The 13,350-nt window shown below is 34.1% G+C and overlaps 1 protein-coding gene across 2 annotated transcripts; it reads left to right on the plus strand.

The window, feature by feature from the left end:
• The first annotated feature begins 192 nt into the window (after nucleotides 1-192).
• On the plus strand, nucleotides 193-4,618 carry LOC144848663 (E3 ubiquitin-protein ligase E3D-like). 2 transcript variants are annotated; one of them, XM_078705500.1, is made up of 10 exons: nucleotides 193-333; nucleotides 570-741; nucleotides 1,070-1,197; nucleotides 1,545-1,776; nucleotides 2,152-2,221; nucleotides 2,317-2,434; nucleotides 2,524-2,626; nucleotides 2,754-2,926; nucleotides 3,347-3,485; nucleotides 3,764-4,618. In XM_078705500.1, exons 1-10 carry the CDS (start codon nucleotides 278-280, stop codon nucleotides 3,785-3,787), a joined length of 1,215 nt encoding a protein of 404 aa, XP_078561626.1. In that variant the 5' UTR covers nucleotides 193-277; the 3' UTR covers nucleotides 3,788-4,618. The 2 variants fall into 2 exon arrangements, with proteins under 2 accessions (XP_078561626.1, XP_078561625.1); XM_078705499.1 differs by having other exon boundaries at nucleotides 222-333; nucleotides 567-741.
• Nucleotides 4,619-13,350: the final 8,732 nt, after the last annotated feature.

Below are 13,350 nucleotides of genomic sequence, written 5' to 3' on the forward strand. Positions count from 1 at the left end.
TATTAGTGTAATAAATGCCGATCTATATTAATGTTAATATAATTATATCAATCAATTAAATCACCACAAATATTTCCAAGATCTTTATAACACAGTATGCCTACTTAACATTGAGGGGGTACTTCAATTTGGTATAAAGAAATATACCAAATTGGTAGGTCAAATATGGTTGACTTATACGCCCTCTATAGTAGACTTTCAACAACCATTTTTGGTTACCAATTCTGTACAAAAATATACCTGCTTTTTTTAGTGCGCGAAATGTGGTTTTGAAAATATGAATGTTTACGGTGAAATTCGAGGGCATATTCAGTCACTTCAGTTAGTTGTTTGGTAGGTATTGTGTTGACAATAAAAAGTAGCAGTTTGCGTTAAAACCCACGTCTAAAAGTATTTTAATGGCTAGGCCCTAAACTAGGCACCGATTGGCCTAGCCTACTAGCTACAAATCACCCGGGCTTCATATGTCGTTTTGAACCTTCTTGGTCATTTCGCACCTGATATTTCTACTTAAGTATACCTATATTATAAGCTAAAGGCATAGGTTATACCTATATTCTTTTTAGTAGCTTGAAGACACAAGAGTCTGAGTTTGACTTGAAAATATCGGATGAGGAAATTAAAGTTGAAAATGGTAAAAACAACTGGACATTCAATCTACCCAATAATATTCAACTAATTCCGGACTCCTGTCATAATCTATCATGGGTTAAAGATGAGGGAGCACATATGATTTTCAGGGTAAGCAGGGAAACATTTTATTTTAAAATTCTGTTTGGCGATAATTTGTATTTTTTAGTCTAGGTAGAAACAAGAGTTTTGTGTTTGTATTGGATTTGTTACTCTAAATAAATAAATGTATTGTTATTGAGATATTTTTGCAATAGCTTTTTGCGAAATTATAACTTGGTAAGAATTCAAGTTCACAGTAATATGGCTAAAGCATGAATTTTACAGAAGAAAAAAAGTGTTTTCTTGTAATTGTAAGATAAGATACTTTTGTAATTAAAATTCAACAGTTTATTAACTGCATATCATCATTTTTGTTAACTGCATATCATCATTTCAGATAAAAGATCATGCCAAGTCACAAGATGAAGAACACAGTGCTCAACGTTCATTTGAAGACGCTTTAACAGACTTAGAATGCAACTTAGTTTGTGCAACGTGTCAATCACCAATGCTAAAACCTCAATGGTAATTAATACCGTATATCCACTGGTATAATCCCACTTTGGGTCTAATCCCATCTCCTACTTTATGTCTGATTTCACAAACAGGTATATGTCCAGGTAATAACTTTTGATCTGGATGTAGGCCTCTCTCTAGCCAGTTTATCTGAGTTTTTACACGAAATGCCTACCAATAATTTCTTTTTTCCTGAACCAGGCTTTCCCTGGGTATAGTCCAACCCCCAAATTTCATGTTCTAGCGGGTGGGATTATACCAGAGTATTTATTTTCCTGTGCAGCATAAGAACAAGATGTAACATATAAAACTATGTGTACTAACCTTTTTTAAAACTTATGTTTCTTTTTTCGTAGTAAATTTGACAGGGTATGTCAACTGCCATCCGACAACTGGCAAGAGATGGTGGAAGACTGGCAGTGTCATGCTAGCGAGGATGTCGCACAGATTGCTCGTAAATCTCTGGTACCATCCACTAAAGACTGCTTCATGAACAGCACCAGTATAATAGTATCGCCTCAGGTCATCAACGAGGGAGTTATCAGGTCATCTGGTAATCCTGTTTCTGTCAGAAACAATTCAAATAAGGTACGGAGTTGGATAGCCGAGTGGTTAGGACACTTGACTATCATACAGAAGAACCGGGTTCATTTCCCAATAAGAACAAAACTAGGGATAAGGTGATGTGGAAAGGAACTGGCCACCCTACCTCATAAAGCTGAGACAATGAGCTCCTAACAGCTCATTCCCCAACATTTACATGATATAGGACTCAACTTTACCTCATTTATTTATATGGTAATCATTTATTATGCCGCAAGTTTTCAGTGCAGCTCTTTATGGCTCCAATTAAGGATCCTAATAAAGGAAAGATGTGGAGGTGGGGAGCAAGGAACCCCACATGCGCACAATGAATTAACATGACGCAGTTTAGCAAATCATTATTTCTCTCTTTTTTCTTAGAATGCATCAATGTTTAAATGGTTGACATGCAGAAGATGTGTTTCTCTTATTGGTAAAGTGTCTTGTGAAGGTAAACTCACATCTAGACTTTAACTAATTACATACAGTATGATTTATCTGAATATAATAGCACAATAATTATATATAACTTTAATTCTGTTCCAGAAAATGATGACACAAGAGATTGGAAAACAATGTCAAGTGTAGAAATATTTCAATACTCAGTGGAAATCAGGGAAAATGGCATAGATAATTTATTACGAGAACATCAACAAATTCCAAGGCAAGTTAAAAACCAAATTTCCTAGTATTTTTCTAATAATAATGTACTAAATTAACAATATCACCTTTACTATTCACATTGTTTTCCAGGTTGGAAGTCTTTCTATCGAATTACCTATTAAGTGTATCCAAAACATACATGGCTTTTCGATTTATTGTCCAGAGTGAAGAAGATAGCAAAATACATGCATTGGTAAGTTATGTGTGCCAGCCTCCTAAATGAACTTAGTAGATACTTATTTGATGACCTAGATCGATAATTTAAAAGCCTTTTATTGTATTTTGGTAGGTAACATTAAAACTGAATTTTTTGTTTGTAGATATGGTTAATAAATTCTGAAATGAAGTTACTCAGGTCACAGCAGAAGACAAATGAGACATTAGCAAAGTTTAGTGCTAAAAACATGAATAATGTTGAAGGAACATCAAATGTGCAATGTTGTCAAATTGTAAAGATTTTGTACGAACAGTGTCTGGGAGAGGAAATTGTGAAGTAAGCAATTTCTTAAGCTCCGTCTACACTATCAAACTTTATGTGAATGTGATGTGCCCATATATGGACATGATGATGTCATATCACTACCATATTTTAGCATATTACTACCATATTTGGGCACATCACACTTTTTTGTCAAACTAGTTTGATAGTGTAGACAGAGCTTTAGAGTAAAAAGAAAGTACTGTATGCTTACAGCGTCAGCAATCTGTTTTGCTATTATCCATTCATCCGTCGTCCATACAAATTTGTTTTCTTTAATGGCATGTCAGGTTTGTTGTTATAATTCTGGGTTGAGCTCGTATTCTGGTCACATTGACCAGATCTTTTTTAGTGAGTGCTGAGAAAAAAAATAGTAAATTTCTTATTGCATTATTATTATAACACTAACAGTCTAAATATTTTTCATATATTTAGTCTTGCAGATCAATGGAACAAAGACATGGCAGTACATAGCATAATTCTACCAAAGCAAATCTGTTTTGAACTTCTACTTGTATTAGCCACCAACACATCTACCATGCCAACATCCTTGCAAAAACAAAACAACTTTAAAGTAAGAATTATTATCCTTCCATTATCAGATTGTTTTCGATCCTAGTCATAACAGTGGAGCTACACTAGGCCTAGTCTAGATTTATGAAACAAAGATATTTTCAGGGACGGATCAAGGAATTTTTATACTGGAATGCAAAAATATATTTTCTGTGAAAGTAACATATATATCAAAAGTGGGGATCATGTGCCGCAGCTAGTGCTGATTTTGTGAAGAGAACATATTAGTTACATACACACAGTAAAAAGTATTTTAAAAATAATTTATTATTTTTCTAGGTCGGATTCTTACGACTTGAATAAAGATATCTAGACGCACTAGTTTGCATAGATTTCAAGAAAAGCAGATGTAAAGACTAGAGGGAGCTTACCAATAAACTTAGGGCCACTTATACTGTTGTACTAGAGTCATATCAATGTTATCTACAGGGACCTATAAGGAACAGTACACACCATATGACTTTCTACGGGGACCCATAAGGAACATTACACTTGCCATAAAAATGTTGATCTTTTGAATATAGGTCAAATAACTAACTGTGGAACAAATATACGCACAATATAAAATGACACATTAACATACTTTCTGTTCTATAATTTGGTATTCACTCAATATGAAATATACAACCACTGCAGAACAATATATTACTTAATGTACTGATTAATTTATGTATTTTAAATTCAATTTGTTTTATATCACAACAGGATATATTTTTATAGCATTTATATTATTTGCAGTTAAATATAATTTATTTAAATTTAACATAAATAAAATATCATCGTTATTAATGTTATGGTGCTAATAAAGGTATTTATAACTAGATAAAATAAATAAATGAGTTAAAATGGGAACATTTGGTATTTTTAATTATATTTTAGATATTTTTTTTACTATATTACCTAACAAGTAATAATGGGATTGTTGTGTAAATACAACTTTTTGCATTAAACATTTGGTGTAAAAATGATATTTGAAACCTCGATGCATTAATATTTTGAGAACATTTCAAAATTTAGGGCCTACAAACAGACAGGCATGTTTCCTTACCCTGTACTGCACTAGATCGTTAACAGAAAGCATAATGACATTTGATACACTTGGTAACTAACTAAAGTATAAAAAACAACGCGTCCATAAAGTGGCGTCGGCTCGTTAATTCTTTCTCAAAAATAAATATACATTAGGCCTATATCTTGTGATGGTATTGATGGACATAGAGTGCATTATAGTCTATAGGACGTCGCAACAAAAATACCTACGCTCGACGAATGTAATTTGACACTCCAGCGATTGAATCGTCGCTTGTGATTGGTTAGAGTAGAGCGCACGTACGTCATTGCGTCATGAAGGGAAGGAAACTGTATTAAGTATCTAATATTTAAGCTTGGTTCACACTAAGACGCAATGCAAGACCCAAGTGTAACGCAGGCGATTTGACAAACGACAGAACGAAGAATCCATCACTTGTAATTGCCATTACGTTGCGCCTTTAAGCTTGGTTCCCACTAGAGACGCAACACAAGGACGTAACGCAACGTAAGTTAGTTGACCAATGACAAGCGATGGATTATTCAAACTGACACTTGTCATTGGTCAACACGCTTGCGTTGCGTTTACGTCCTTGCGTTATGTCCTAGTGGGAACCAAGCTTTAGAATGTGATGTGGAAAATAACATTCTAAAATAGTGTAGCAATATATTTGACGGTACCAGTACCTCGACCGCCCACAATCTTACACAATATTAGATGTATTGAGATCACAACCTTGTCCTGATCAGTGTTAGATTTTTACGCGTACGATCGCCTAAAAAAGCTGGACATTGATTGAATAGTAGTCGATCAACTTCAATATTCTATGTTGATCGATCATAAACAAACATTGAAATAACAACCCATCAATCAGTTTCCCGCCGTCAAACTTCCAAATCTAGAGTTATGTACGTCTATGCATAGATACTCTATGGTCTATGTTGAGGAACAAAGTTTTCTCTAAAAAGGTTTTCTAAAATCACTCGATACGTAACCGCGCCGCTGAAGACGCGATGGATCATTCGAACAGTGACTGTCATTGGTCAACTCGCTTGCGTTGCGCTTACGTCCTTGATGCGTCTCTAGTGGGAACCACGCTTACCTGCCGCTTGTGATTGGTCAACTCACTTGCAATGTGTCTACGTCATTGCGCTGCGTGAGAACCAATTCAAAGTTGTGTAAATTATCGCATATACATATTTTTACATAGCTATGTTGTTAACAGCAGCCTATTGGTTGAAATATTAAATAATCTTCCTATTACCTGTACTCTACTTTCGGTTAGAACAAGGACAATTTAAAAAAATAGGCTAATTGGCAACCAAATAACTTGAATAAAAATACATGTTAACGATGTTGTAAACAGTTCAGTTTCAATGTAACAATGACATGCTTGTAATTTTGTAATCAAAATCACAAATGGGAAATTTAATGATTATGTTTATCATATTTAGTTTTTACACGTTTTGTGTGAAAATCAAGGTAGTTTATTTCAGATGGTTTATGTGGATTTTAAAAATCACATATTATATCTAATAATTCTTTTCTTTATCTAGTATACATTTTGTGCATTGTTGGTGAATAAGAGTCACATTCCATTAAAAATTAATTTAGTTTAAAGGAGAAATTTGAGTAGATAGGAGCACAGTAGGTTAATTCGCAATGGAGGTCTCTCTCGCATTCACCCTGTAATTTAAAACTGAATTAATAAAATAATCAAATGCCATTACATATTCAATAATTCATTGTAATTGAAGTATACGTATACTTATGACGTTAATGACGATTTTAATTATTGATGTTTTCATAAATAAATTGGTCGAAAAGCCAAAGGTCAGTGTTTATGCCTTTAAAGTGTTTCTCCTCTTTGTTTGAAAAAAATCATAGCCAAATACGTACGTCCCGATGTATGTATTACGTCACTGACAGGCCCTACACACCAATACAATATTTGAAAACGTGCCACAATTGACCTTATTAGGTCACTAACTATGAATTGAGTTTAATTTCAACAATACAAACGTTTAGAAGCTTGCTTGTTTTGTACTAAGATTATTTAAGTATGTTTATGATTTTGTGAATGGAAATAAAGAAAGAAAGGGTGTAAGCGCAACGCAAGTAATTGGACTACCTACCAATCATGACGCGTGGGTCATCCGTACTATCGCTTGATTGGTCAACTCACTTGCGTTGCGCGTACGCCTACGTCATTGCGTCTGGTCCATACCAAGAAGTTGGAAACAAGCTGTACGCGGATTTCTGACGATCCGACGACGACGTGACATGAACGCATGGAAAGTTTTGTTTGTGATTGGTCAATTAATTATTTGCGTTGCGCGTACGCCATTGCATGTATGGTTATTTGCTCATTTGAATCATTGACGACGTGACATGATGGAAAGTTTTTTTTACTTATAGTAGGTATACGATATCCTTAACGGGTGAAAGGACCTCTTTAAACACCCCTGAACAGATGTTCTTCTCAACCTCGAGGTTTTTAATCAACTGAGTTGTTTTATCAAGATAATCAATATAATGGTTTATCATGGGTGTTGGGCTTCAAGTCCCTGCTCTCACATAGCGCTTTACTAAATCCTAATTATTCTTTATAATTGCTAACATTCCGCTAAAAGACATTGGTGACAACTCATCACGCAGTGATAATTTAATTTGTCTGAGTTGTCGCGTGTCGCGGACGTGTCACTAAACCATTAGAGGTGTTATTTTCTCTTTGGTCGTTCTCTCTTATGAAACGCCACATAGGCAAATTTTTGCAAGAGCTGTTTTATCGAAAAGTACTTACTGAACAATTAAGACATGTATTAAAATCATTAAGAACACGAATTAATGCTGGGAACGATGCTTAATAAAGTTTAAAAAAGCGTATGTAAGGCGAGATAATTCTAAGCATAACACACGACAGAAGATATTGAAGATATTTGAAAGTGTACTTGCGCCCTCTCTTGTGTTTATTAAGCCATAACTCATCATCTTTTAATTTGTTTCCTAAACCAAGTTAACCCGATTGAAGAAGATGAGATTTTAGATCAAGTAAACATAGATTAAAACAACTATCTTTCCCATCAATGACGTCATACCACCAATGGTCGACCTTATGTCGAAGTTGGCCTACATTAATGCTGTAATTATTCAGTAGGGATGTGTGCGTGTGAACCATACAAAAATGACATTGCCATTTCGTGGAAGTTATATAAGTAAATACTCTTCAACTACTGTATAATTTACACGGAATACTCGTGTTAATACTAGTTAGTTAAGTTAGTTATAAGTAAATACTAGGACCCAGAACAAAGACCCAAAAAGAAGTAACAGTATAATTAGAATTATTATGTACTGTACTTATCATAGCATGTGATGCCACTTCTGTTTCTGAATTTTACAACAAAAAGATCTGTTATGCCTCACACACTAACATCAAGATACACGGTATTTATTGTCATTTTTAGCAATACAGAAGTAAAATGCTTTTTCCGTAAAGTAAATAAGATATACAGGCAGTAAAAATAGTTTAAACATAATCAGTGACAATTGGCCTACAAGTAAACAGAATTTTCAAATTCATTCGTCTCAGCTTCACGTGGACAAAAATTTTGAATATTACAACGTATGAAAACATCTTTAAATGCTGTCAGATAAAATAATACGTAGTTAGGCAGTGATTCAATGTAAATATAAGGTTGAAGAAGGCTAGGCCTATATTTTCGAAGAAAACGAATGAACTGGGTACACGCCCGCCACCACAAAATTCGCCAACACCGGCACCAAACCTTTTCTAACAATGATTCGAATGGCATCCTATCTTTGTTAATTATCAACAGCTGTACTACTGTTGATTAACCGAGCAATTATGCTTTTGTTTATCTTTCTAATATGCTCAATAATTAGATGGCCGAAAGTGGTCCCTTGCGTCGACTTTGATTCCATCAATATTCCCCGATAAACCGTTTACAAAATGATATCTTCATCCAACATAATGTTCCCGGTAGAGATTTCAAACGATTGTCATTAAAAGGATTCGTTACAATATGCGTTATAATTACTACAGTGGATGTGAATATTGCTGGTAATTATCTCAAACACTGCACTACTTTGCACACTTTAACATGTTTCATTCGCAAACAGATTTCATAGAAATCCATTATTATGTAATTAGCTAGTAAATTATGGAGAAAACAGCTCATAATCATCCACGCATGTGTAAACGAAACGACATTGATTAATGTAATTTTAATTCTTGTATTTTAGTTCATAAATCATACAAAACATAGATGATAATATAAGAGAGGCTTGGATAGAGTTTTCTTTGGTAGGCAAGCATCGTGGCGAATGCAATCGAATGGATATCTGAGACGTACCTGTTATATTTCAAGAGTACTACCATATTTAAGCATATCACTACCATATTTGGGTACATCACATTTTTTTTGTTTACATTATTTTTCTATTATTATTGATATTCATATGCCTAACATAAACAAGAATAAAAAAAAACAAAACAAAACAGAAAACAAAAACAGGCAATTATGGGAGAGGTTGGTGAATGTACACCTCTAAAACAGCTTCTCAACAATACACAATTGAAATACATTTTTTATAATGCTATTCATAATTTTACAACAAAAAAGTTTCTCATCTATATCTATATCTGGTACACGAAGGCCATGTGCGAACAATATGCCCACAATAACATAGATAGTTTGTATGTGCTCTATTTTGAATTACAATTTATAATTTGTTATATACTGAATAATGTTTACAGCATATCAGCCTAATATATTAAGTAAAGCATCAATAACAGTCTGATTTGGCATGGAAACTGTTAGACGCGCTTCTCCATGGGTCACATGAGAAATGTAAACTGCCAACCAATCATAGGCCTGCATTTCAAAATCCAATATTCCCAATAGTGATAGCACAAGTTTGAGCCAATATTGCATTTCTCGTCTGTCAGACACTTTGACTATAAATAAAGAGTAAAATTTAAATTCGGTCGTTGGATTAATTTGAATCTCGAAAAGCGTCGACTCTTTTCTATTTACAGTGTAAATAAAGTTCGCGGGTTGGTTTGATTTTCTTTCCACTAAATAAAAGAGCTACTGCATTAGCAGCCAGAGAGTGAATCAGTTAATTGAATATATTGGGCGGACTCTGCTTGCACCTTACAATGCTGGTTAGATAACTGTCTGCTGTACTTTCACTGACCGTGGAGAGTGAGAGGGAAGAGAGAGGAGAAGAGAGAGGGGGATCGGAAGAGAGAAGGGGAAGAGAGAGGGAGAAGAGAGAGGGGAGGGGAGAGAGGGGAAGAGAGAAGGGGAAGAGAGAAGGGGAAAAATTCATCTTCAGTGATACATAATTTGACGCGCGCGTGTTTATCATCATTTAAACGCACGCGTCAAAGGATGAATCTCCTGTGACGTCACTGACGCGTTGCGGCGAGTTATATATCATGGAAACAAAATGATAGATGAGTGATGATACAATTATTGCATGCAAATGGAACGGCTTAGGCACTGGACTAACATATTACGTCAAATGAAAGGAAGCCTAGACACGTGTACCGGCTGATTTGTGCGGTTAAACAGCCTTCTGTCATTCATATTAAACATGTTATGTTGTTTCAGCTTATTTACGATAGCCTTGGACATAAAGTGTCCTAAATATTTTATTCCATACACTTCCAGAAAAAAAAACATCCTTTGCTGTCTTAGTAATAAATCGGTCTACTTGAACTTCTGTTTCAACTGAACCATGTACCAAGACCATGGCAATTTCCAATAGAAATATGTAATACGCATGTTCTTTATTAAGTTAATTTGCATATTCACCTGTAATATGTTATTTAAACTGCATCTGTTTTATTCACACACTTGTAATAATGTTATCCAGTACGACTTAAGGTATCTTTTGCATGTCACTAAAATCACATTGCTTGTATTGGAATTAAAGCATGTCAAGCTGAATAATGTGTAAGTACTAGTTACAGGTAATGTTTCTATGGTAACTCTAAACCGCTCAAATTATGCGCGCTAACAAATCACGCGATCGACCAGATCCGACATTGTACGTAAATGCTATTAGAGTTAGTTACCAAAAAAGGAGAGACGTTTTGATTGACTTTGACACTTTGATGGTTACCGGGAGGACATTATTTAGTGCTGTGACACCACCTAATCAAATACATAATGCCAATTTCGATAGGCCTAACCGTTTCTGATAGAACTATGTTAGCGAAATAATGTTAATTAATGATATAGTTCAGATATCAAACGGGAACTCTCTGATGATGTTCAAAGTTTGATGTTGCATCTGACATATAGACCTACTTCTTAATAACATTCATGTCTTTTAATGATGAAAGTTCATCATAATTAATAATCACGTCTTCAGGATAAACTTTCAAATGTTTAGAATGTTTGAAATATTTAAATGTCATCGTTATGCTTATATCATTAGTATTGTACGAAAATGTTAAATTCAACAAAATGTTTCAAACTTTCCATATTATATTTTTTTAATTTTGAAGACCACTCTTAGTGGATCTTGTTAGTATAATTCTCCTACTACTATAATAATACCACACTCTTGAAGCAAAAACGGTTTTTATTTCACGTAAATCATTTCATTTTTAAATCGTTACAAAATCGATAATTGATATGCTCAGCAGATAACATTTTCGATTTGCAGAAGTTTTTTCCTTCTAGCGAGTCGATAATGAATGGTTAAGTGCGTTGGCGTTATATATTTTTTTTAAATTGATTTTTTTTGTGGTTTAAAATGTAATTTAATTTAAATTATCCGGCCAGCAAATAATACCATCATTGCCGTAAGCTTTAGCTCTACATTTAGCCTAATTGATTTAATATTTATCGACGTACGTATTTTTGTCCTGGAAATGTCTAATAATTATCCTAGTATCTTGCCGAAATTGCAAAACATAACAAATATACGCCGACGACACAACCGACATTGTCTTGTTCATCAAATCGTTGATTTAAATAAAAATACAATTGACAGAAAAACTAACCAGCGCTGACCGTACTAAGTACGTAACCTAATTATGGATTAGGAAACCTGCAATCATAATGCAATCTTTCCAAATTATTTTTCTTTTATTGTACAACAGTACCAAAACCTGTGATGATTTATTATTATGGTGATTTTCAATATTTAATTAATTTTGTAATTTCATTTTGAATATTTCAAACTAGATCAGTTTAAAGAAGTTCACATTTTTACTGTCAGCTTAGGTGCCACACACAAATTACCATCGAAGGAGCATTGGGTCTAGATTCGTTAACTGCGCATGCGTAATCTATTTTAAATACGAAATGCTCATTTGGCTGTTATGTGTTAGTAGAATGGAAAATACATAATTGCGGCGGGAACGGAAGGGACAACTTGTCTGACCATAATGTCAATTTATATTACATTCTTTAATTGTGTTCCATTTAAATTCATAGCCGTTTCCTAAGCACAAACATTTCGGGTGTGTTTTGTGGGAGACTTATTATCTCCTTCATATTTCGCCACAACAAACCAGGATTATAAAGGGTCCTAAAAAATACGAGTGATGGGTTCACGGTAACTGCCTCTTACTACCAGACTACAATCGACCTAAGACCAAGTCACATCATTGTAACACATAAAACGCATTTGATCACAATTTGTACGCGCAACGCACACTCACGTTGATCACAATTTGTACGCGCAACGCACACTCACGTTGATCACAATCATAGATATAACAACTCAGTCAACATCTTTTTTGATCTCCTTCAAATGCAAAAATCATTAAATAATCTTTTACTTGCGTTGAAAGTCACATTTTTTTTATTTTGAAGTAAAATGCCTTTCGCAGTATTGGTAAATGTTTCAAAGTATAATAAATCATGAGGAGGCGATTATACATCTTGCCAATAATTAACTATCTTAAGTCAATTCTTATTTTACATATCACATTTCTTCAACGCCTGATTATTCTAGAATATGTAGGCCTGTCTCTATATAATCAATAAATATATTGGAAACATTTTTCTTCAAATTCGATTGAACCCATGCCAATAACATCTCGTTGACACACATTTGCCCTACTATATAAAGCTCTGTCTACACTATCAAACTAGTTTGACAAAAAAAGTGTCCAGATATGGTAGTGATATTCTTCAATATGACATCATCATGTCCATATATGGGAATATCACATTTTTTGTCACATACAATTTGATAGTGTAGACAGTGATTAAGAGAAAAAAACATGAATATAAGTAATTATATGTGTATATATACTGTTTTTATGAATCTCAAAAAGGATCCACTTTTACATGACATGTTTACAGTACAGCCGAAAAAAATGTGATCTAGAAATGCAGATTTTACATCGGTTCAGTTTAAAAAAAGTAAATAAACAAAAGTTAATGCCAATGAGAAAAAGAATAAGAAAGCCAATATTATATGTAAGCATTTAATGTATAAACATTCATCATTTAAATCAAACAGCAGATAAGTTCAAAATGGTTAGACGGACGGGCTGATAGATTCTGTCTATATATGACGTAGTCCGTGTGTACTTTCTTTGGAACTCGTCAAGTTTTGACGGATGGTTTATTTAGTTCCGTCAAATAACTTCAGTTAAAATGTTTCTGTACTGCTTTCCGGCGGCGTTATGATTTACGGTATAAACTATACTTGATCGCTCAGTCATTTTATTATTTCGCCTGTTCCATTCTCCAGCTTCCTAATGTGAGATCAATTACATTCCGGTTGTTTAACGTTACTATTCCATTTGCCACACACACATTGTTTCTTCGTCCTCCTC

This window comes from Antedon bifida, chromosome 7 (genome assembly GCF_963402885.1).
Source record: "Antedon bifida chromosome 7, ecAntBifi1.1, whole genome shotgun sequence".
Lineage (NCBI taxonomy): Eukaryota > Metazoa > Echinodermata > Crinoidea > Comatulida > Antedonidae > Antedon > Antedon bifida.

Excerpts from the sequence above, each read along its gene's own strand:
- LOC144848663 (XM_078705499.1), top strand. The coding sequence starts at position 278 with ATGAATGTTTACGGTGAAATTCGAGGGCATATTCAGTCACTTCAGTTA. Across the intron at positions 1,198-1,544 it reads CCAATGCTAAAACCTCAATG|TAAATTTGACAGGGTATGTC; the intron begins GTAATTAATACC and ends CTTTTTTCGTAG. Across the intron at positions 3,486-3,763 it reads AAAAACAAAACAACTTTAAA|GTCGGATTCTTACGACTTGA; the intron begins GTAAGAATTATT and ends TTATTTTTCTAG.